The 23,550-nt window shown below is 39.9% G+C and overlaps 1 protein-coding gene and 1 non-coding gene across 2 annotated transcripts; both read right to left on the bottom strand.

Moving 5' to 3' along the window:
- Window positions 1-9,757: 9,757 nt before the first annotated feature.
- LOC130966652 (mitochondrial uncoupling protein 5-like) lies at window positions 9,758-11,011 on the bottom strand. The gene has a single exon (XM_057891470.1). It carries the CDS (start codon window positions 10,804-10,806, stop codon window positions 9,877-9,879), a length of 930 nt encoding a protein of 309 aa, XP_057747453.1. The 5' UTR covers window positions 10,807-11,011; the 3' UTR covers window positions 9,758-9,876.
- Window positions 11,012-13,101: 2,090 nt separating this feature from the next.
- Window positions 13,102-13,183, bottom strand: TRNAS-GCU (transfer RNA serine (anticodon GCU)). The gene has a single exon. It is a non-coding gene; the product is annotated as a tRNA-Ser (tRNA).
- Window positions 13,184-23,550: the final 10,367 nt, after the last annotated feature.

Raw genomic sequence — 23,550 nt, 5'->3', positions numbered from 1 at the left:
TATAAGACCTGCAAAGGAGCACCAAGCAACTCCAATTGAAAGCCAAGGTGGAAGAAGTCTAAGAAGTTTGCTACTGACTCACAAGCATTAATTTTGCTTTCCCTTTCACTGTCAACACCTCAACCAGAGGTAAGTAAGTACATATTTAGGATTAAATTGTACATATTCAAGTTCAAGGATATATTGTATACTTCAATATAAGTTAGTGGTTATTATGCCATTTTTAATATTGTATAGGGACTAATGTGTCCATTAAGTTAATCTACTGGCTCATTGTTAACTCGGATGTTAACCAATCACAAGGTAAAAAAGCTACTGAAACAATCATTGCGCCAGCACAATTATCCGTAAGACCTTTTTACATAATATACTTTAAAGAGGAGTGCTAAGAGACCAGCAGATTTTGTGATTTGTAGCCATCAGTTAGTCATTATTAGTATTTTTAATGGTATGAGATTACATCTAATAGTATGGGATTACTCACTTTTCTTTTTCTGGTTAAGTGTTGACCATATTTTAATAAAAGTGCTGGCCCACTAGACTTTCTCTACTTTAAATACAAGAATCTACTTCTTAGCCCACAATTTGAATCTATTGTGTATTTAGGTCAATCTTACAAAGTAATGTTGGTCAGAATGCTTCAAATGTGTCAGTACCATCTGCTCTAGTCCAAACTACATTCAGGGCTCCATCCTAGCTATCAAGAATGGGCCAACCCTAGCTCCAAGATGCTACCTCTAAATTTAGACCCAAACAAGCAATTGTAAAACCCCAACAACTGAAAATCGCAAACTCAAACCACCAGCACCAGTAGGAAACCATCAAAAGAGACCTTAAAAGTAGCTAGCAGTGATACCACAAGAATTTTCAAGTTCATCCCCAATCTTGGCTCCAAGAATCAGAAGAACTTAACATACCTGAATAAATTCTATTTTTTGACCTAATTAATAGTAGCAATTAAATAATAATTTCTAGCTATTTTAGTTGGCAAACTTGATTTCATGCCATATAGTTATTTTATTGTTTTGTGGCAAATTTATGTTGTGGTCTTCATGTTTAGGATTAAACCAGAAATATTTATTGATAACTATGCTTATCTTATGATAGTATTATTTATGTAGTTATAATCTATTTAGAATGATCTGTGACTTGTGTTCTTGTTTAGTTATTTTTAATGCAGAAAAAACAAAAAAAAAAAAAGAAATTGAATGAGTCCAAAATAGACTTACATAACACAGACAGCAGTTGCAATTTTCATTACAATATCAACAAGTACATCAATAGTCTTTATCCCTTTAAAAAATACACAGCAAGAATAGTAACAACTACAGTAATCACAGTAGGTAAAAAAGTCATAGATTTTTTTGTTTCTAAAGATAACAATTTCTTCTTCGAATCTTTCAATTTTTTTCCAATTCTTGCTTTCTAAAAAGCTGTTTTTCAACATCTATTCTCTCACCATAATCTTTAGCACCTAATGCTTAAGTCTTCATGCCCCTAATTTTTTTCAGGTGCTCATCAAGGCAAAAAAAATACCTATAGTACCATTGTTTAACCTGCAGAAAATTACCAAAACATGAACTTACCTTGAAGTATGGGAACCTAAAAAATATTCTATTAGGATTAATTGGTGTTTTTGACTTATAGAGAATGACATATAAACTGAAGAAGCACTTTGGCGCAATCCATCTCTCTCATCTCCTCCTGACACGACGCAACCACTCCTAGTTGAAACGGATCTCTCTTGTCTACCCACTCCAGGTCTTGTACATGAAGAATCCCCTTCACTCGCCATGGACAATCATTCCTCACTCCCACCAAGTTCCAGGAGCACCATCAATGGCCATGGCTTCAATAAATTTCGAACAAATAGCGCTCAGTGTCAAAACAACAATGTTTTGATGCACAAGGATCTAATTGTCCATTAACTTTTTTCCAACCATCCACATCATCACTCTCCCTTCCAAATCAATATTCTCCGTTACCGTTTTCAATCCCAACTATACGGAGGGGTATAATCATGTGTTTTGAAAGGTAGGGGATGTAAATATATTTTTCAATTCTTAGGGACTTAAATGTCTGAGGTCACCTATTTATCTTTTATTTAAAAGATATATTTCACCTACAAGAATTATTACATTTTTTTAGAAAATTACACTCCCCTCTTCTGAGAGATGATAAAATGATATTCCCCTCTCCTTTATTTGTAACATGTACACTTTCTTCTCTTATAATTTTTAAAAAAAATTTTCTTTAATCAATTCTAAATTTTTTGTGTTGACTAACATTAACTTTACTTATTCTTTTTAAATTATTTTGTATAAAAGTATCTTTTAGCAAAATTTTATTTTCTTTTATGATTAAATTTTGTCTATCAAATTATTTTAACAAATAATTTTTTATTAATTAAATTGTATTTTTACTAAAATCTTCTTTTAAAAAAACTTTAATGATTAAATTATTTTTTTAATGATCAAATTATTAAAAAAAAAAAACAAATTGTTACGGTGGGTAACCGGAGATTGATGGGCTGGATGGAATTGGTTGGCCCAAATGTGTGAAGGAGGAGGATTCCGAATGGATCTGCAACTCGGGAGGCTCTGTCCGACTTGTTTGTGCGAGGAGATGGGGGTGGTACCTGCAAAGACACTCCGATGCCTAAGTTAGCAAGAGTGTGAGCAGGTCTAGAGAGTATTGGACTTAGAGATACCTGAGGGGTGTCAGTGTATTTATAGTGGTGAACCAATAACCACCGTTGGAGTAGTGCCATATTTTTAGGGTGTTAACCGTCCCATTATCTTAGGGAGGTTAAGATATGGCTCGTGGAAGTGGTTAGAGAGATTCTAGGGGCAGTTACTCATTTGAATAAGTATTTATCCGCCAGCTAATCTCGTGCCCGACTTCTTCAGAACAGGTCGTGGTGAGTACCGACTTCATAGGATGAAGATTGGTACTGGTAAGTCCCAACCCTTTGGATTAGGTCTTTTGCTTGATCCTGGGCCTTTATTATTGGGCCAGGGTATGAACAATGCCCCTACTCGAGCCCAATTTTTTCAAGATTTGTGTTCGAGTATTCTGCTCGGGGTCGTAGCCAACTTGTCGGCGGACCGACGTAATGGTTTGAAACCGACGTGACTTTCCGTGTCCTTTTGGTTCTGATAGTTACGTCTAATCAAGCGTCGTATCCGTTAGGGATGTGCGTAGGTCTTGATAACGGTGCATTCTCATTAATGACTGCCCCGCTTTTACCATTATGCCCTTTAGCATGTTTATAAATACTTTTCCTCTATTTCATTTTTTCGTTTCTGCGATTTTTCAAATTTTCTCTTCCTTCTTTCGTGCTGCGCTCTTGTGTTTCGGAGACTTTTGCTTCTTCCAACCTTCATTTTTGGATAAAGGTTAGCTTTTCTTCTTTCGTAACATGCCTTATATTTGCATGCTTTTATTTGTAGATAGATAGGTTGGTTTGTGGACTTTAGTTCCGTATTCCCTCCTTTTAGAGACCGTGTTTTTTATTTTTCTTTTCTTTTCCTTTGTAGGTTTTTGTCACCCTTTTTTAAGAAAAGAAATGGCTTCCGTAGATGTTCTTTCTCTGTGGGTTGATGTCACGGTCCTAGGGGAGAAACCTTTGGTCGATACCGAGTTTATCACTCATCTTCGTACTCGCCACAGAATTTGTACCTCTGAGGAAGACGAGCCGAAGTATGAGTTGGTGGTCCCGGGTCCAGAAGACCGGGTTTGTTTTGGGAGGGGCGACGAGGCGGCCCCTCATTTTTTCTTTATGTATGAGTGTATGATCACCCGTTTGGGTGTTTTTCTTCCTTTTTCAGATTTCGAGATGTCTATTTTGCATCACTGTCGAGTTGTCCCTACTCAGCTTCACCCCAACTCTTGGGGTTTTTTGAAAATTTATCAATTTATTAGCCATGCTTTGGAGTTCCCGACCTCTTTGAAGATTTTTTCTATCTTTTTCATATGACCAAACCCTTTAGTGGGCTAAACAATAAGCAACAGTGGGTGTCTTTCCGAGCCATACAAGGTCGGAGAGTTTTCACCCTTTTTGATGAATCTTTCCATGACTTCAAAAATTATTTCTTCAAAGTGCAAGCTGTAGAGGGTCACCACCCCTTTTTCCTGGATGATAATTCTTCTCCCCGTTTTCCTTTATACTGGCTGGAGGCCTCCCCCTGCGAGAAATATGGTCTGGACGACCTGGATGAGGTAGAAGCAGCCATTGTGGGGTTCCTCCGAGAAGCGTGGGGGAGGGCCCCATATTTGGACACTAAAAAGTTTCTCCAGGGGTCTCCGACCTTTGTTCAGGCACAGCTAGGTAGTTTTCATTTGTTTGTTTAGGGTTCTGACTTGTATGACTGACTTTTCCGACTTGGCTTAATCTATCCTCTATTGTTTTTTCAGAGATGGCGAAGACAAATGCTCAGGAGTCTTATCAGAGAGTCCAGGAGGCTAGAGCAAGGTCTCGCGCCAGGACTGGTGGTGCTAAGGCAGTTATCTCTCCTTCTCCTTCTCCTCGAAACGTTGGGACTCCTTCCCAGCCCATTGTGATTTCTTCTTCGGTTTCCTCTCAGCCGCCCCCCTCCGCCCGACCTTCCCCTGAGCCAGAGAAGAAGAAGCGCAAGACTTTAGAGTCTGGCTCTTCCGAGGTTAAGGCGGATGCTCTTGCATTCGTCCGAAAGAACATCTACCCCCATGTTCGCATAAGCATGGATGATGTTTCTGTTCGGAGCCACCTTACCACTCTGGTTGAGGAGAGCCTTAAGGTGGCGGGTGTTTGCGGTAAACTCTTAGACATTTTTGAGAAGGTTCCCCTCAGCTCTTTGGGAATGACCTCGAAGGTCGAAGAGCTGGAAGGGAGGCTTTTTATGTTTCAAGAGCATGAGAGGGAGTTGAAGGAGGAAGTTGCCAAGTTGAAGGGGGAGAGAGATAACCTCCGGAAAAAGGAGAGGAAGTTGCAAGCTCGATGCAACATGGAGATGGACTTGAGGAAGACAGCGCAGGCTAGCTATCAAAGTTTATTTGAAGATCTTGTGTCTGTGAAGAATGATCTACTGAATTCTCGGAAGGCATATACCGAGTTGGAGGACTCTATTGCTGATGGTGCCGAGGAGGCTTGGAGGATCTTTAAGGAGCAAGTCGGAGTCATTGCTCCCGACTTGGATCTTTCTCCTTTGGATCCTGACAAAGTCGTCATCGATGGTGCAATTGTGGATCCTCCTGCCCCCGTGATCGTTTTTGAATCAGAATTGAAGACCCGGGGGCAGAGGATCATTGAGTCCCCTCCTCGTTCTAAGGATGCTCCGAGCTCTTCTGTTGTTCCTCCGACTTCCTCTTCATCTCCTGTGGACGTCTCTCTTCCCGGTCCTGGTGGCGCTCCTCCTGACTCTGGTAGTGGTGATCCGTCTACTCCTCTACAGAAATAACTTTATGTGGCTATATGGGGGTTCGGCATGTGGGTCCCCCCTTTTTTAAACTCTTTATATTTGTTTGTTGGTGGTGTTTGTTGAATAATTTCTTTTGGCCTTTTAAGGCCATAAACAAAATATTTAAAAATACCCTTTTTTAATAAGGGTTTTAAATTAACAAAATAAATACCCTTTTTTGGATAAGGATTTAAGTTACCTTATGCGTGCATGCTTTTCTGATTTTGATTTTTCGAAGTCTCCTTGATCTTTTTTCTGAAAACCTTTCTCTTTGGCTTGTCTGTTTTTCTGAGCCTTTTTGTTTAAGGACTTTAGGACAGCCTTTAAGCTTTTTCCTAGGTTTTTTCGATCTCTTTTTTGTTATTCCTTATACTCAACTTTGTTTTATTGAGTTCTTTATGACTTAGGTTATTTTTGCGATTCGTTTTCTTTTCTACTCGGTTTTTCCTTTCGACTTATGAGTTGGGATGTCTCCGAGTTTTTTACGATCAACTTTTATAACCTCATTACACCGACTTGTACCTCGTCGTTTTATCCTGACGACCATCTAGGTCGGTTCATGGGATTTTCACGTTTTGTCGAGCTTAAGTCGGCGCGTTTCGTAGAAAGACTTAGAAAATAGAAAGGAGTTTATAAGAGATATTGTAAATGAAAAAAGATCTTTATTAATTGGGGAGGTACCTTCTTGCTACTAAGGGTTTTTAATAGCCTTTTTTCCCTTAGCCTCTACTATGATGCCTCGTTAAAAACCCTTCTCCAGAAAAAACCCTTTGATTTTGGGAAAAAATCATGAAGTTGGGAAAAGAGTACATCAGGGAGTAGAGTTCGCTTTTTAACTGTAGTACCTTTTCATATTACAAGCATGCCACGACCTTGGAAACTCAGTGCCGTTCAGGTCGGTCACTTTGTAATAACCTTTTCCTAAGACTTCCTTGACTTTGTAAGGTCCCTTCCAATTAGCAGCGAGTTTTCCTCCATATTGATGTACTTTTCAGCTCTTTCCTGTACATCGCTTAGAGAAACGGGGTGTCTTTTAGATATGGATTATGAGAAGGGACCTTCTCTGAGTCCATTGACTAACCCCATTATGACTGCCTCTGTGGACAGGTCTTGAATCTCTAAACATGCTTTATTGAACCTTTCCATATAGGCTCGTAAGGATTCTCCGACCTCCTGTTTTATTCCCAGGAGGCTCGGTGCATGTTCACTTTGTCTTTCTGGATAGAGAACCTCATCAAAAACTTCATTGAGAGGTCTTCAAAACTAGTAACCGACCTCGGGGGGAGGCTATCGAACCACTTCATCGCTGCTTTCGATAGAGTGGTCGGGAAAGCTTTGCATCGCGTAGCGTCGGAAGCATCAGCTAGGTACATCCGACTTTTGAAATTGCTCAGGTGATGCTTTGGATCCGTGGTTTCATCATAGAGGTCCATATCGGGACTTTTGAAGTTCCTCGGAACTTTTGCCCTCATTATGTCCTCGCTGAAAGGATCCTCCCCTCCTAAGGGCGGCTCTTCTCGTTCGTCACGGGAGTTGCGACCTTTGAGGGAGGATTCTAACTTTAAGAGTTTTCTTTCTAACTCTTTTCGTCGCTCCATCTCCTCTTTTAGGTTCTTTTCAGTTTCCTTTTGTCGCTCCCGTTCTTGTTCTAACTGTTCCAGGCGACTGTGGACTAATCCCATGAGTTCAGTTACATGGGATGGTCCCTCTTTCTCTGATTCGCGCCCTTTTGAAGAGTTTACCTTCGGGTTTTTTACTCCGGAGGTACCTTCCCTGTGTTGATCATTAATTTCCTGGTGGAGGGTGAATTCCGCATCGTTATTGCCTGTGTCCAGATTCTCTTGCTCAGAATCTGTCTCCACATGACCTTCTTCGTGGGATCTGTCCGCCATCAGTGGTTGATCTCTCGGGTCCCTGGCAACGGCGCCAATGTTACGGTGGGTAACCGGAGATTGATGGACTGGATGGAGTTGGTTGGCCCAAATGTGTGAAGGAGGAGGATTCCGAATGGATCTGCAACTCGGGAGGCTCCGTTCGACTTGTTTGTGCGAGGAGATGGGGGTGGTACCTGCAAAGACACTCCGATGCCTAAGTTAGCAAGAGTGTGAGCAGGTCTAGAGAGTATTGGACTTAGAGATACCTGAGGGGTGTCAGTGTATTTATAGTGGTGAACCAATAACCACCGTTGGAGTAGTGCCATATTTTTAGGGTGTTAACCGTCCCATTATCTTAGGGAGGTTAAGATATGGCTCGTGGAAGTGGTTAGAGAGATTCTAGGGGCAGTTACTCATTTGAATGAGTGTTTATCCGCCAGCTAATCTCGTGCCCGACTTCTTCAGAACAGGTCGTGGTGAGTACCGACTTCATAAGATGAAGATTGGTACTGGTGAGGCCCAACCCTTTGGATTAGGTCTTTTGCTTGATCCTGGACCTTTATTATTGGGGCAGGGTATGAACACAAATGATAGTCACCTTTGCTTCTGAAGATTGTCTTAGAGGATCATACTTTTCCTTCTTCATATGGCTTTCTTTTCAGATTTTCCTAAATTTTTTTAAAAAATATATATTTTGGTATAAATACAATTTAATAAATAAAAAATAATTTATTAAAAAATATTTCATAAAATAAAAAATTTAATAACAAAAAATAAAATTTTTATTAAAAAATATTTTTTGTAAAAATAATATAATTTTTTAGAAAAAATAGATAAAATTAACATTGGTTAACACAAAATTTAAAATGAATTAAAGATAAAATTTTTTAAAAATTATAAAAAAGAAAAGTGCATATTTTATAAATAGAAGGAGAAAAATATTATTTTCACATCTCTGAGAAGAGAAGAATAAAATTTTTTTTTTTTTTCTGAATGAAAATTTGAAATTCATTAGAACAAAGCATAAATACAAAAATATATTACGTACAGTAATATATCGATGCAAAAAAATAAAATAAAAAAGACAAAGCATATATGGATGCAAAGAATATATTGGTTAAATGGGTAATTTTTTTTTCTTAAAAGGTTAAATGGGTAATTTTAACACATATTAAAATCCCTAACTAATATTTATAGCAGCCCTAAACAGAAATTAGAAGAGAAGTATATGCAGTTGAAAGAAAAATTCAATTTTTGGGACTTGAGATACTAATCTTTCTTTTTTCTTCGTTATTGTTTTTGGAACAGAGGATACTAATCTTTCTTATGTAGCATACTAAAAACTAAAAAATTTCATGTTATATGGGCTCCCCTTGCTTTCAACAGCAATACTTACCAACAACTGGAGCTGAACATTTACGTAACTATGATGCTTTTTTTTTTTGTTGAGGGTCTGATCACATTAGCAATATTAACGAACTGAAATTTTCTACTCAAAAGAGAAAAAAAAAATCTGAGGAAATGCCATTGCTACCCATGTTACTGGAAGAATCTTTATATATATGGTTCAGCATTTCTTACAAATCTCATACCCAAAAAAAAAAGGAGTAAATATTATTTCGGTTTGTAATGCTTCCTTAACAAAATTAAATCCTTTAAATATACTTTGATAGGTCGTAAAGTAGTTTGTCTCATCATATCATATAGATAAAGGATTTTACCAGAATTATATATATTTTATATCTAATTATATTTTTAGTTTAATAATTTAACAATATATTTTAATTTATACTTTTAAACATTAAAATAAAAAATAATAAATTTTGTTAACCTTTAATATTTAACAAAGAAAGACGTGTTGTGGAAAGTTACACATCTTTCGCCACATGTTTTTTACGTCTCTTTTGCTATGTTGGAAGATTGCGGAATTGAAGTTGTATTCAAAATAATAAGGAAATTAAAATTAACTGTATCGATGACAAGTATTCTTCATTCCTCTCTCAACATTCCACGTCAAGGATCAAATTTCATTTTGTCCATGCAATCTCATCTATACTAACATCCAAGTTATTACTGCTCTTTCTTCTAGAACAAACAAAAGTTCATCACGCCATATGTCTTTTTCTCGCTCGCACCTTAGCTTTCAACATAATCAACATGGCCTAACTTTAAGTGAGAGTAAATAGTTATTTTGACTAATTGTTAAATTATGATCCTGAACATTTAAGTTATTTTATCAATCAGAACTAATAGTTAAAAGTTTATTATGTCTAAAACAAAAATTAGAATTCGTTTATTAAAATCAGAATCATTTGCATGTCAAAATAATTATTTATTACTCCTTACGCGAACTATTTTGCCGCAACCAATATCCATGCTTCACTGAAATAGTAACTATGATCTTAATTCTGATCTTAGTCATAAAGTGTTCTACAATATCACCAATTAAAGGAGCATAACAGGAAGAAATTAAATAACACACATTCTATCTTAAGACTAAACAAAATTTGTCTTCAAAAAAGAAATCTTGTGTGGAAGCTTGTTCTTGGACACCATGGTACACCTCAAAAATTTTTCAGCAACTTTCGAACTTGTTCCAACGTGACGAACAGCACAACCGTGAAGGGTCCCTGCCTTGTAATCGTAGGAATGAATCCTTTGTATAGGGCCATAGGCCCCTCCGCGCGCACCGTCTTCATGGCGCAATCCAACGCTCCGGAATACGGCGGCGCCGCCCCCGGCTCCACCTTCATGTTCATCACCCTTGTCTTGATCACGTCCACGGGGTTTGAGGTCACGGACGCCAAGAAACCCGCCGCAAAACTCGCCGTTACGTGGGTCCCAAGCCCATCACGCATCAATCCCTTTTTCAGTATCATCTCCTTGAACTCGTCGTAGGAGGCCAATTGTGAGGCTGTCACTATCATGGCGCGATTCACCGTTAACGATGAACCGCGCCAGAGACTAGTCACACCCTCATTCCTAACCATCCTTGTGATGGCATCCAACACGGAATTATAGTTCCGTCGTTGGGCGGGCGGGAGCCTTCCGTCAGCTTGCATGCGGACCATTGCCACGTCAGCGGGGTTTCCAACCGCGGCGCCGATTCCGCCAGCAATCAGCCCCGCCGCGATCTTCCGTGATAGTGGCATGCTGCCGCCGGCATTGGGATCGGACCACTTATTCTTGAACATATCGTAGAGGCCCATGCGGGTGGTGGAGTAGAGGAGCTGCCGGAGGACGGTAGCGGATACTCCTGAGAAAAGGGCGACGACGCCTTCTTGTTGCACAAGCTTGATGCCGACGGCAATTGGACCGGCTTTGGGAGCGGGAGGATGCGGCGGCGCGTGGGTTGAGGTAGAGTGTAAGGCGAGGGCGGGTTGGGTGGTCTCTCCCTGGAGCTGCATTCGGACCTTGATGAGGTCGAGAGGGTGGGTGGAGCATCCTGCAACGACGGAAGCAATGCCTCCTTCCACGAAACCTTTGAGACCCATTTGGAGTTATGCGCAAAAGTTTCGAGCTTTGAGAGAATCAAAGAAATTGAGCTTGTGGGGGGTGGTGTTTGATTTTGTCAGAGAATTTTCCGGGAAAATATTAGCGTAAGGGAATGGACCGATTGGAGTTTGGAACTTTGGATTGATGATTGTAGAGACCAAGGGTATGGATGAATAGTGAGGAATATAATGTTGGGCCTTTGTCTTTTAGACATAAGCTACTCTGAAAGAACTGTGAAGAGGAAAGAAACTGAGAATATAAATATATAAAGGTTTGTATATTTGGACACGGCAGAGAAAGATGGATATTATGTTATGGAAAGTGGAATCTAGGCATCTAGCTACCACTCGCTCAGATCTCACACGGAATGCAACAATTTGGGAACACTAATCCATATCCTGGATATACCTTTGTTCGAATAAAGTTTTTAATCGTATGTGCTTGCAATTTTTACAACAACAACAACAACAACAACAAAGCCTTGTCCCGTTAATTTGGGTCGGCTACATGAATCAAATGATGTCATTGTGCTCTGTCATGTATCATGTCTACAGAGAGACCGTTTACATGTAGATCTCGTTTGACCACCTCATGAATAGTCTTCTTAGGTCTTCCTCTGCCTTTCGCCCTTTGTCCATCTTCCATCTCATCCACCCTCCTGACTGGATGTTCTATCGGTCTTCTTCTCACATGTCCAAACCACCTGAGACGCGATTCAACCATCTTTTCCACAATGGGTGCTACTCCAACTCTCTCCCTTATATCTTCATTCCTTATTTTATCCAATCGCGTGTGACCACTCATCCATCTCAACATCTTCATCTCTGCCACACTTAGCTTATGTTCGTGCTCCCCTTTAGCCGCCCAACACTCCGTACCATACAGCATAACCGATCTTATAGCGGTGCGATAGAATTTACCTTTAAGTTTTAAAGGCACTTTTTTGTCGCATATAAAACCAGATGCACTCCGCCATTTTGACCAACCTGCTTGGATCCTATGATTTACATCCTGTTCAATCTCTCCATTATCCTGTATGATGCACCCAAGATACTTAAAACTCTTAACCTTTTCTAGGATGTTTTCTCCAACCTTCACCTCTATATTGGGGTTTTCCCTTCCCGAACTGAACTTGCATTCCATATATGCCGTCTTGCTACGACTTATGCGCAGACCATACACTTCTAAGGCTTCTCTCCATAATTCCAACTTCTTATTTAGGTCTTCCCTTGACTCTCCCATAAGGACGATATCATCGGCAAAAAGCATGCACCATGGCAGAGACTCTTGGATGTGCTCTGTGAGTACTTCCAAGACTAATGTGAAAAGGTATGGGCTTAAGGATGATCCTTTGTGTAATCCTATACCAATAGGGAATTCTTCCGTCACACCACCTTGAGTCTTCACACTAGTTGTGGCACCATCATACATGTCCTTAATTGCCCGAATATATGCGATCCTTACTCTCCTCTTTTCTAAAACCTTCCATAAGACCTCCCTTGGTACCTTATCATACGCTTTTTCCAAATCAATAAACACCATATGTAGGTCCTTTTTACCACTACGATACCTCTCCATCATCCTTCTTAATAGGTATATCGCTTCGGTGGTAGATCTTCCTGGCATAAATCCAAATTGATTCTCTGTTACTTGTGTCTCTTTTCTCAACCTCCTTTCTATCACCATTTCCCATAACTTCATAATATGACTCATAAGCTTAATCCCTCTATAATTTCCGCAACTTTGTATATTCCCTTTATTCTTATAGATAGGTACCAATGTGCTCTTTCTCCACTCATCAGGCATCTTCTTTGAGTGGAGAAAGAGCACATTGGTACCTATCTACAAGAATAAAGGGGATATACAAAGTTGCGGAAATTATAGAGGGATTAAGCTTATGAGTCATACTATGAAGTTATGGAAAAGGGTGATAGAAAAGAGGTTGAGAAAAGAGACACAAGTAACAGAAAATCAAGAAAAAATAGATTATTTACTTTCCTTTCCTTATTATTTGAGAATTATTTAGAATATCTTTATAATAAAAGATCTCACCCTAAATATTGCTAAAAAATTATACATCAATAATTTGATATTGACAAAAGATCAATATATATCGTGATTTATTTTCCCCCAATTTAACCACCAACATCCATTATGCTATATAGATTTCCTCGCATCCAACACCCCTCTCGTACGTACTGTAGTATAAATACAAAAAAATGAGAATAATCCTCTGCAGATTTTTACTGATAAAAATGATTAACTAGACAACTTGTGGTCTTGTTCACAAGATACGACGCCTGAGAGATTCGAACTCTCGCGGGGAAACCCCATGTACTTAGCAGGCACACGCCTTAACCACTCGGCCAAAGCGTCGGTTAATATTCTAAACCATATTTTACTAAATATAAAAACAATATTGTTATTCACCAGTGCACTCACATTTCCTTCACTGCTTGGTTCATTTTTTATATGATGTTTTCTTCTCTTTTTTTTTTCCTTATATTTTTTTTCCAAATACATATATTCATTTTAAAAAAAAATTATTTCTATTTCTATATCTAATTCTAACATCACTCAATTATATTATCAACAAATATATACACCTAATTGAATAATATAATATTTTTAATTATCAGTATAAAATAATTAAATTTAAGAAATATAAAAGACTGTAAAACAGGAGACAATAGTGCTTATCAAGTAGATAGTGAATTTTTTAATTTTGATATGAACCTGTTGATAGAGTATAGCAGCGATATAAAAGTTATTGGTGTTTCACGGATTTATGACGGCTGGGTAGAAAAAATCGGTAGCACCGAGTGGTAGGAAGCAAATCAGAGACACTGATTTCAGGACGCGGATGGTACACAAATCGGTGGGATCGATTTGTGTTCCCTGTCCACGCGTCACGCATGCAATTGCCTCCCGTGACTCCCTCATCCAAGTCCGTGACTCCCTCATCCAAAAGAGCAACCCCCTATTCAGTAGTATCCCTTTCACTCTCTTTCACTCTCGTATCCCTTTCACTCTCTTTCACTCTCGTCTCCCTGCACACACTCAATCCCACCACTTGCTTCCTGCATCACCATTGTTGGACCACAACAATTCAAAGAAAATGCCAAGAAGACCAAAAATTAAAAAAGTAAATCAACCAGAGCTTCATATTGTTAATTATTTTGGAGATCCAAATTATGTAAATTTTTATTTTTTAATAATCTGATTTAATAATAATAATAATAATAATAATAATAATAATAATAATAATAATAATAATAAATTTGTTTAGCAATATATATTATAATGGCACTAAGTAGAGATTAATCATGTATGTGTGTATAATTTTATTATTAGGTGGTTAGAAATAGAAATTAAAATAGGAATTAATCATATATGTATGTATGTATGATATGGTATGGTATGGTAAGCTCTACGGAATAATTGGATTTTTTTATAGTTAATGAATGAATGAAAGAAGAAGGAGAATGAGATCAGATCTGTACATACTCCCTTAGAGTAGAATAATATTGTTGTTATTATTATTAGCAGTAGTAATTGAGTTTAATAATTTATTATGATTAATAATAAAAATTTAATAAATTATTTTATTTATGATCATTAATAATTGAATTTTAATTCATTAAAATTTAGACAATAAATTAGTAGTAACTAAACTTAGATTAGGAAATTATGATGTGCTATGAATAATAATAATAATAATAATAATAATAATAATAATAATAATAATAATAATAATAATAATAATAATAGTATGCTGTTTTATGAATAATAATAACAATAATAAAATTAGTATGCTGTTTTACGAATAAATAGTTTATCAGTCGTGAAATTATTCTGGTTAGTTAGTTAAGGTTAAATAATTTTTGTTATAAGGTAATGAATATGATTGAAGGATTTTTGTATAACAGATTTACTGTGTATGTTTGAAATGCAATTATGCTGGAATTAGTTATAATGGACATGTAACGATAATTGTATTTTTGAGAATATAGTTATATTATATTGGTACTTATAGCGGAAATGTGATATTGTAGGGTTCACGGATGTTGATGTGTGATCATTTAAAGCCTCCAGATCCATACAACCAAATTGTTGAGTCACACTTACGCGAGACTGGATTTTATTATGTTTCCCAAATTGGATTTATCCCATGTCAGTCAGCAATGATTAATGCTCTGATAGGGAGATGGCGGCCTGTGACTCACACGTTTCATTTTCCGGATGGTGAGTGTGCCGTGACCTTGGAGAATGTGGCGATAATTCTAGGTCTGTCGACAAATGGTCTTCCGGTTACAAGACCGACCATGAGTAGTTTTGAGGCTTTAGAAGGCGCGTGCTTGCACCAATTTGAAGTTGCACCGAGGAAGACGGAGTGTAGAGGGAGCTTTATAAAATTAACATGGTTTAGGGGTTTGAGAGATCGTATAGTGTTAAATGATGTTGTGCACATTCAGATGCATGTAAAGTGTCACATAATGTTGTTATTTGGGACAGTTCTATTTGGAGATAAGTCGAGTGCAGCTGTGCATTGAAAATTTTTACCTTTGCTCCGTAACTTTGGTCAGATCATACAGTTTAGTTGGGGTTCGGCATGCCTGGCACACTTGTATAGATCACTGTGTAGGGCAACTCGTGTCCACTGCAAGGAGATGGACGGTCCATTGACACTGTTGCTCACTTGGGCTTGGATCCAGCTACCATTTCTAGGGCCGATTCCCGGCAATCCCCGAGTGTTTCCAATTGCAAACAGATAAGTTTGATTAAAGTATGCATTGAAAGAAATGATAGAAATTGTTTTTTGTTTTCCACAAGATAAGTTAACTAATGGATTGTCCGACGGCAGGTGGCGTAACTGGGACCGTGAAAACTACGCCTACCGATATAATTCACTTGCGCACTACAGGAGGTTGTTGGATGATCTACAAGAAGGACAGGTATGTTGGTAAACTAAAGTACCGTATGTAACTTGTTTAGTGAATTAATTGTTGTGTAATCATCTGACTGGTTCGATGTGTCCAGTTTGTTTGGCAGGCTTATGACATTGCAAACATCGACCCAGACGTGATTCCTTTAGACATCCATCATAATTCGGTTATCTGGAGTGCCACGGTGCCACTTATATCTTTTGAATGCATCGAGTGGCATGCATCTGATAGAGTCAGGAGGCAATTTGGATTGAGTCAAGGTGTTCCTAATCAAGAGCGAGATCTAGGTGCATCACACGACGAAGTTTTAACTGGGCCTAAGAATCAAGATTGGGCCAATACCCACTCTTCTTGGGTGATGCAATGGACCAATCGGTATAGTCACACTCTCTCTGATGACTTGGTGCATTTACATTATCCATTGGAAATTTATATGCATTGGTACCGACAAGCATTTGGTGACCACTTGCAATTGTCGAACCTTGTATTCGAAGAGAATCCAGAAGGTCCTCCACCACCACCGGCACCGGAACCAGAACCGGCACTGGTACTTCCACCACCACCGCCACAACAGGGGGTGGGTATTTTGTACCATATGTTCCTGAGACGCATCCGTCTGATTATTTTTTAGCGTCAGTCCCGGTACATCAACAGTATTGGGGTGGTCGGCAGTTTGAGTATGGAGAGCAAACTTCATTCAGTCAGCTGCTTGGTTTTATGGCATCGGGGTCACAACACTCACGTTAAGGTAATTATGTTGACATTCCCACCGACCATCAAGCACATTCGGGAGGGATTACTCCCGGTAGGAGGTCATTGGATTCGAGACCTCGGGTTCGCACTTCCTCTGCTAATTCTGGTGCCAGAATGTCTGTTGACTCAAGCAGAAGTGTTGAAGGGGCGGGAGGGATTATACAAAGTGAAAACCCTAGACGTATTCCGATGAGTCTGGTTCATGAGAGTAATAAGGCAGTTGATGATGAGACTGATAACTACCTAGTAGACCAAGCCCCATTACTTCTCTCAATAGCTGACCTAATAGAATCGTATCGGTCAGAGATAAGACCCACACCATCACGTGTCACCACATGTTGACGCAAGTTACTAAGGAAAAAGTACCATGCATCAGAAGTCTCTCCCTCCACTATGGCGAATGCAATAGGCACGATGTTGTTATTACCATCTTGTGAGACTGCAACCAATAAACAACCCTTGTATTTTCCATACAAATGAGTCCCGTCCACCTGCACCACTGGCTTGCAGTGTCTGAAGGCCCTTATACAAGGGTAATAACTCCAGAAGACTCTATGCAGTACACGTATATCAGGAACCAAATCATCCCCCTGGTAAGCAGGCATTGTTTCAAAGTGAATCACTGTTGATGGCTCCTTGTGACACATGGCCTCAAACCATATGGGCAAAGCTTCATATGATGCTTCCCAACCTCCAAAAATTGATTCCACCGCCTGCTGCTTCGCTAACCAAGCCTTGCGATAACTGATAGTGTAGTTAAACTTTGACTAGACTTCAGCAATTACTGATTTCACCTTTATAGACGGGTCAACCTCTACCAACAGCTTAATTGCTTCTACAACTGTCTTGGAATCCAACTTCGAATGGTCTTGAGAAATAGTAGACCTGGTACAAGTGTGACTTCCATTGTACCTCCTTATCTCCCAACAGTACTTCTTCTATATTTTGGTAACCCTGATCAACCAGTCACAACCATTCCCATATTTTGTACATTTGGCATAGAATATCGTCGGTTCTAACTCATATACCCTATAGTCCACACCTCTCCGGATGGTATAATCTTTCATTGCCTTGATTACTGCCTCCCTTGAACTGAATTACATCCCCACTGTGAACTCACCATTCGCCACAACAGGAGGCGCTGCATACATCAAAATTAATAAACACACTTTACCATGTAAGATCATTTCAGTCTTATTTTTTTGCTATTCCATCTACGTAAAGAACAACTAAATATAATTCATAACAAAGAACTATTAATTAATAAAAAAATCAAATGCTATGGTCACAAATGCCTAGTCACATATCACATGCATTACTCATCCGACTTATTGATCTGCTACTTTAGAATTTCACATAGCTACCTAGGTTTACGCACCTGTGTTCATATACTGCGGAAACTCCGGTGCGTGCATAGCCTCCAAATCCAACGATCGCATGAAAGAAGGCTCCTGAAACGGATGTGGGTTTGCTAGTGCATTTGCAACTTCCGCCACATCTGTGTTCATGGCGCCGCCAGCTTCATCTTCGTCTTCACCTGGACCGACGATCTCATGTTACTTTCAAATTCATCTTCGCTTTCACTATTATAATCTTCCAATTCAATGTTACGGTCCGCTTCAGATTGCTCAAACTCAATATATAACTCGATGCACGACATTTGGTGGCGATTTTCCATGTACATTGAAAACATTTCATGCATACTCACTTCGTCCGTCACATACTTGGTATGAAATTGAACAAACCCACCAAACACAAATAGAGGATACTGACAAACCCCAATTTGACGGTTTATCTTGTATTGAATTTAGGAGATTTTATCACCTTTTACCCACATTTGTTCAATGAATTAGCATGGTTTTGTTATCTCTCCCGTATTTGTGCTTAAGTGTAAAAACATGCTTTTTAAGCCTTATTTTGATGAATTCTAGTTTCTCTTTGATTCCATAAGATGCCTTGATGTGTTTGCTAGTAATCTCAGGTTGAAATAGGCTAGGCATGGATCAAAGGAAGCAAGGAAGAAAGCATGCAAGTGGAGAGAAGCACAAAAAGCCAAAGAATTGATCTAGGCCATGCACGCGCACGCGCACAAGGCGCTCGCGCGCACATTGCGAAACAGGCCAAGGACGCGCACGCGTACCGTGCGCGCACGCGTCGATGACGGCACATGACCTCACTAATGCAACACGTGCCTGACGATTTGAGAGGGTTTCTGAACCCATTTTTTGCGCCCATTGCTAAGGAAAAGGAATAAAAGGATGAAGGATTAAGGGGAAGGCACCACTTTAATGATGAATCATCACTTAGTCATTTAGTGGAACATTAGGATTAGTTAGAGTTAGTTTCTAGAGAGAGAAGCTCTCACTTTTCTCTAGAATTAGGATTAGGATTAGGTTTAGTTCTTAGATTTAGATTTAGATTCATCTTCTTCTACTTCTATCTTCTCAATGCCTTGTTGTTACATTTATTCTTCTTCCATTCTTTTATTGCAATTTCCTTTATGTTGTTCTTATATTTTGTTGTAGATCTAGTATTGTTCCTTCTACTTTCTTCCAATTCAATAAAAGGTAATTCATAATAAATGTGTTCCTTTTGATTGTTGTTGTTAATTCCTTTCAATAAATGTTGTTAGATTCTATTCTTGTTGTCAATTTGCTTTGCTTTTCTTTTGTGCCTTCCAAGTGTTTGATGAAATGCTTGGTTGGATTTTAGTGTAGGTTTTGTTCCTCTTGGCCTAGGTAGAGTAATTAGTGACTCTTGAGTTATCTAATTCTTTTGTTGGTTGATAATTAGAAGTTGCTAATTGATTTGAATGCCTCTAAAGCTAGTCTTTCCTTTAGGAGTTGATTAGGACTTGAGGAATCAAATTGATTCATCCACTTGACTTTCCTCCATGGTTAGAGGTTAACTAAGTGGGAGCAATACACAATTCTCACCACAATCGAGAAGGATAACTAGGATAGGACTTCTAGTTCTCATATCTTGCCAAGAGCTTTGTTAGTTGTTAGTTTATTTCCTTTGCCATTTATAATTCTTGTCTAAAATCTCAAAAACCCCAAAATAACTCACAACCAATAACAAGACACTTTATTGTAAATCCTAGGGAGAACGACCCGAGGTTTAAATACTTCGGTTTATAGATTTTAGGGGTTTGTACTTGTGACAAACAAATTTTTGTATGAAAGGATTAGCGATTGGTTTAGAGACTATACTTGCAACGAGAATTCACTTGTGAAATTCTAAACCGTCAAAAATCCAATCATCAAAATGGCGCCGTTGCCGGGGATTTGCAATGGTGTTGTGTTATTGGTTATTGTATATATGTGAATATTGTGAATATGTTTATCTTTTGTTTGTTTCTTAATTTTTGTTAGTTTTATTTTGTTCTTTCACTATGAATTCTCACTTTGGCTATGAGTTTGGTTCTAATTATGTTGTAGGTGAGGAGAACTTCAATGAAGATGTGTATCAAGGATGGGACAATCAAAGGTGGAAGGAGCCATATGCATATGATCAATCCTCATGGCAACAACCTCCACCAATGCATTATGAAGAAGAGTCATTCTATGATGCATATCAATCCAATGGCTACGGTGATTTACCTTGTGACTTCCAAGAACCACCATCATATGCCTATGAATCCTATTCTCAACATGAACCTCAACCATTCTCACAAGCCTTTCATTACCAAACACCGCCCTATGATCCATATCCATCATATGACCAAACCCCTATACCATACTCTTATGACCATTATGAGCAAGAATCCTTAGAACCACCACAACCCTATCAAGATTACTCCCAAGAACCATCTCAATACACACAATCTCCACAACTCTACCAAGAAGAACCACCTTCCTATTATGAACCCTCTCTCCAAAATGATGAACCTTCCTACCAACCCCAAGCCCCAATAGACGATCCTCTCACTTTGTTACTCCAAGGACAAGAAGCCATGAAGCGGGATACACTTGAGTTTGTGACCAATTTGACCAAGGTGGTGCATACTTTAACCCACCAATGTTTGAAGACTCAAGGTACTTCCGTGACCACATGTGAAAAGTCAAAAGAAGAGCAAAGCATGAAGGAGAAATTGGAAAATTCGGTGGAAAAGAAGGGAGAATCAAGTTTTGTGTTGGAACAATTGGAGGAGCCTATGATCATTGAAGAAAAGGAAGAGGTGGTTGAAGATTTAGGAGATGTTGAAAGTCCATGGGAATGTAGCATCATGAAGAACTCTTCCAAGAAGCTTGAAATTTATGTTGAAGAGGGTGCGCAACCTCCAAGGCATATCATCGTTGGAGACTTGGAAGAGGCTTATCAAGAAATGGATTCAATCATGGATGAATTTCTCTCTATAATGGAATCCTCTCCCATTGGACATGAAGATGAAATTATAGAAGAGTGTGCACAACCTCCCAAGGAAAGCGAAAATGGCATGGTGTATATCGAAATTGAAGAATATAAAGAGGTTGATCAAGAGATGAACTCATTCATTAATGAGTTTCTATCCAAAATTGAATCACCTCTCATTAGACAAGATGAAGCTCTTGAAGACAACACCAAGCCAAATAGAAAAAGGGAAAAGGTTAAAATTGAAGAAGCTTGTGAAGAGGTGGAAATACACAAAGAAGAGCACAAGGAAGTGGACTTTGCATTGTCTAAGTGTGGGGAAGCCCCTCTTCCCAAGTTACCATCCAATACAGCATTTAAGTGGGTAAAATCTCTATCTCTAAGCTTTAATTTCTCACTTGAATATGGTTTGATTGAAAATGATGGTCAACTTAGAACTCTTTGTGGAATTAAAAGTAAGAATGAGTTGTGTAGTGGTTGGAAAGTAGATGTTAAGCTTATCAAGGTCAAGGCCCCAAGGTATAGGGATGATGTTGGGACAAGAATCACTTTGTATGGGTCTAGAAGGAAGCGGTGGTGGAATAAAGAGAATTCCATGTGTCAATCACCCTTATGTCAATCACCCGGAAAGAACAAGTATGATGATCGAACTGAAGACGGGTGTGAAGATAAAATATGGGATCCCGGTTCGCTACGTGAAGACCAAATATGGGAACTCATATCTTGGGTAGGACCTTGCCCAAGCTTGATAAAGACGGTTGGAAATTCTGTCAACCAATTGAGGAGCAAAGACCCTTGGAGATTCAAGGATGAGTACAAACATAAGCCACCATGACAATAAGCATCTCAACATGTCCAACTTAAGGACTTAAACTAAAAGTGCTAGGTGGGAGGCACCCCACCATGGTAAACTCTTTCCATTCTCTTTAAATTTGCTCAATAAGTGATTTGAGTTACCATCGTAGGTAGATGTTTCATACAAATTTGTTTGTACAATTTAATTGTTAGCTTAGTCACATATATGTTGTGTTTAGTAGTAGATGAATAATATCAATTTGCATTTTTTGTGAATTGTATGATGGTTGATTGAATAAAGAGTTGTGAACAGTATGGGGAGCAAAATTCTTACTGAAAAAAAAAGGGGGGGTTGGACGCGCGCGCACCATGTACGCGCACGCGTCCCTGTGTGGATGCACCACGAGCCACACTCCCGAGAGTTGGGCCTCCCTTGGGCAAACATTATGCCCTGAGCCCAACACGACCCACGCGGATGCGCACTACGTGCGTGCGCGCCGTTTATGAGAACATGGAAATTTGCGCGGACGCGCACTTGACGCGTCCGCGTCGATTTGCTGCTGCAAATTTTGAGCCAAGCCCCAGAGAGTTGAGCCGGCTCTGGGCCAACTTTAGGCCCCTAGCCCAACTCGATCTGCGCGGACGCGCACCTGCCGCGTGCGCGCCTTTTCACAAATCGTCCATGTACGCGGATGCACACTTGCCGCGCGCGTGTCCTTGCATGCTGCCACCAATCTAGGCTTCTAACCCGAGAGTTGGGCGCGCCTCAAGCCCATTCTAAGCCTCAGGCCCAATCTCATGTACGCGTGCGCGCACCGTACGCGCACGCGCCCTTGCCTATTCTGCCATCCCACGCTAGAGTGCACTGCACGCTCACGCGTGGATCTCCATTCGCCTCACTGCGCGCGGACGCGTACATGCCGCGTGCGCGCCGATCTGATAGCGCGACTTCCAGGCCATTCTCCAGAGAGTTAGGCCTGAGTTGGGCCAACTCTAAGCCCCTAGCCCAACCCCATGCACGCGTGCGCGCATTGTACGCACACGCGTCCTTTCCCATTTTGCTCATCCACGCTTAAGCGCGTTGTACGCGCACGCGTAGGTCCCAAGTTTTCTCGATGTACGCAGACGCTTGACGTGCGCGCGCGCGCCGATTCAAAAATAGGGATAACCCTAATGCGCGACGCACACTGCGCAGTCGCGCACTTCCCCCCAACCTCCATTTCCGTTTCTTCTTCTTCTTCCCCCCATAACCACCACCTCTGCTCCGCCGACCACCACCACACGGCCGCCCCTTCTCTCACCGTCACCCCACTCGTCCTCACTGACTCTCTCTCCTCCTCCCTTCCGTCTCTCAGCCTCACCGTTGTCCGCGGCCACCACCGCCGTCGTTCCACCATCTCTGCCGGCGGCAACACTCGGCGGCACCCTCCCTCTCTTTCATTGTTACACATCCTCACTGACCTTCTCTCACTCAGCCCCTCATTCTTCCGATCACTACCGCCGCCACTCATTTTTCCGGCCACCGTCCACGGCGACGCGGCTCCTGGCCTTATTTCCTCCCCAGTTTCCTTTTCATTCTTAGTTCTTCGCTGCTCCCAGGTTCCTGCTCCATTTCTGTTATCCTTTTCTGTTTTTCCTTTTTATTATTCGTTTATGTTAATGACTATAATTGCATGTTAGTTAGTTAAATTCAAATTTTCCATGATAGGTTAGATAGATATAATTGCGGTTAAGTAGTTAGGGCTGGATAGAGGATTCTAGGCCTGATAAGTGCTCCGTTCGTGCATATTCTGTTATCTGTGTCTCTGGATGTTGTATGCTGATTTTGGACTGTTTTTGTGCATTTCGTGTTGCTTGAATACTATTCCACTGCTGCTGTGCCTAATTGATGTTGTT

This window comes from Arachis stenosperma, chromosome 3 (assembly GCF_014773155.1).
Source record: "Arachis stenosperma cultivar V10309 chromosome 3, arast.V10309.gnm1.PFL2, whole genome shotgun sequence".
Taxonomy (NCBI): domain Eukaryota; kingdom Viridiplantae; phylum Streptophyta; class Magnoliopsida; order Fabales; family Fabaceae; genus Arachis; species Arachis stenosperma.
The sequence above is the reverse complement of the archived record's forward strand: the minus strand, read 5'-3'. Positions and strand labels throughout refer to the sequence as shown.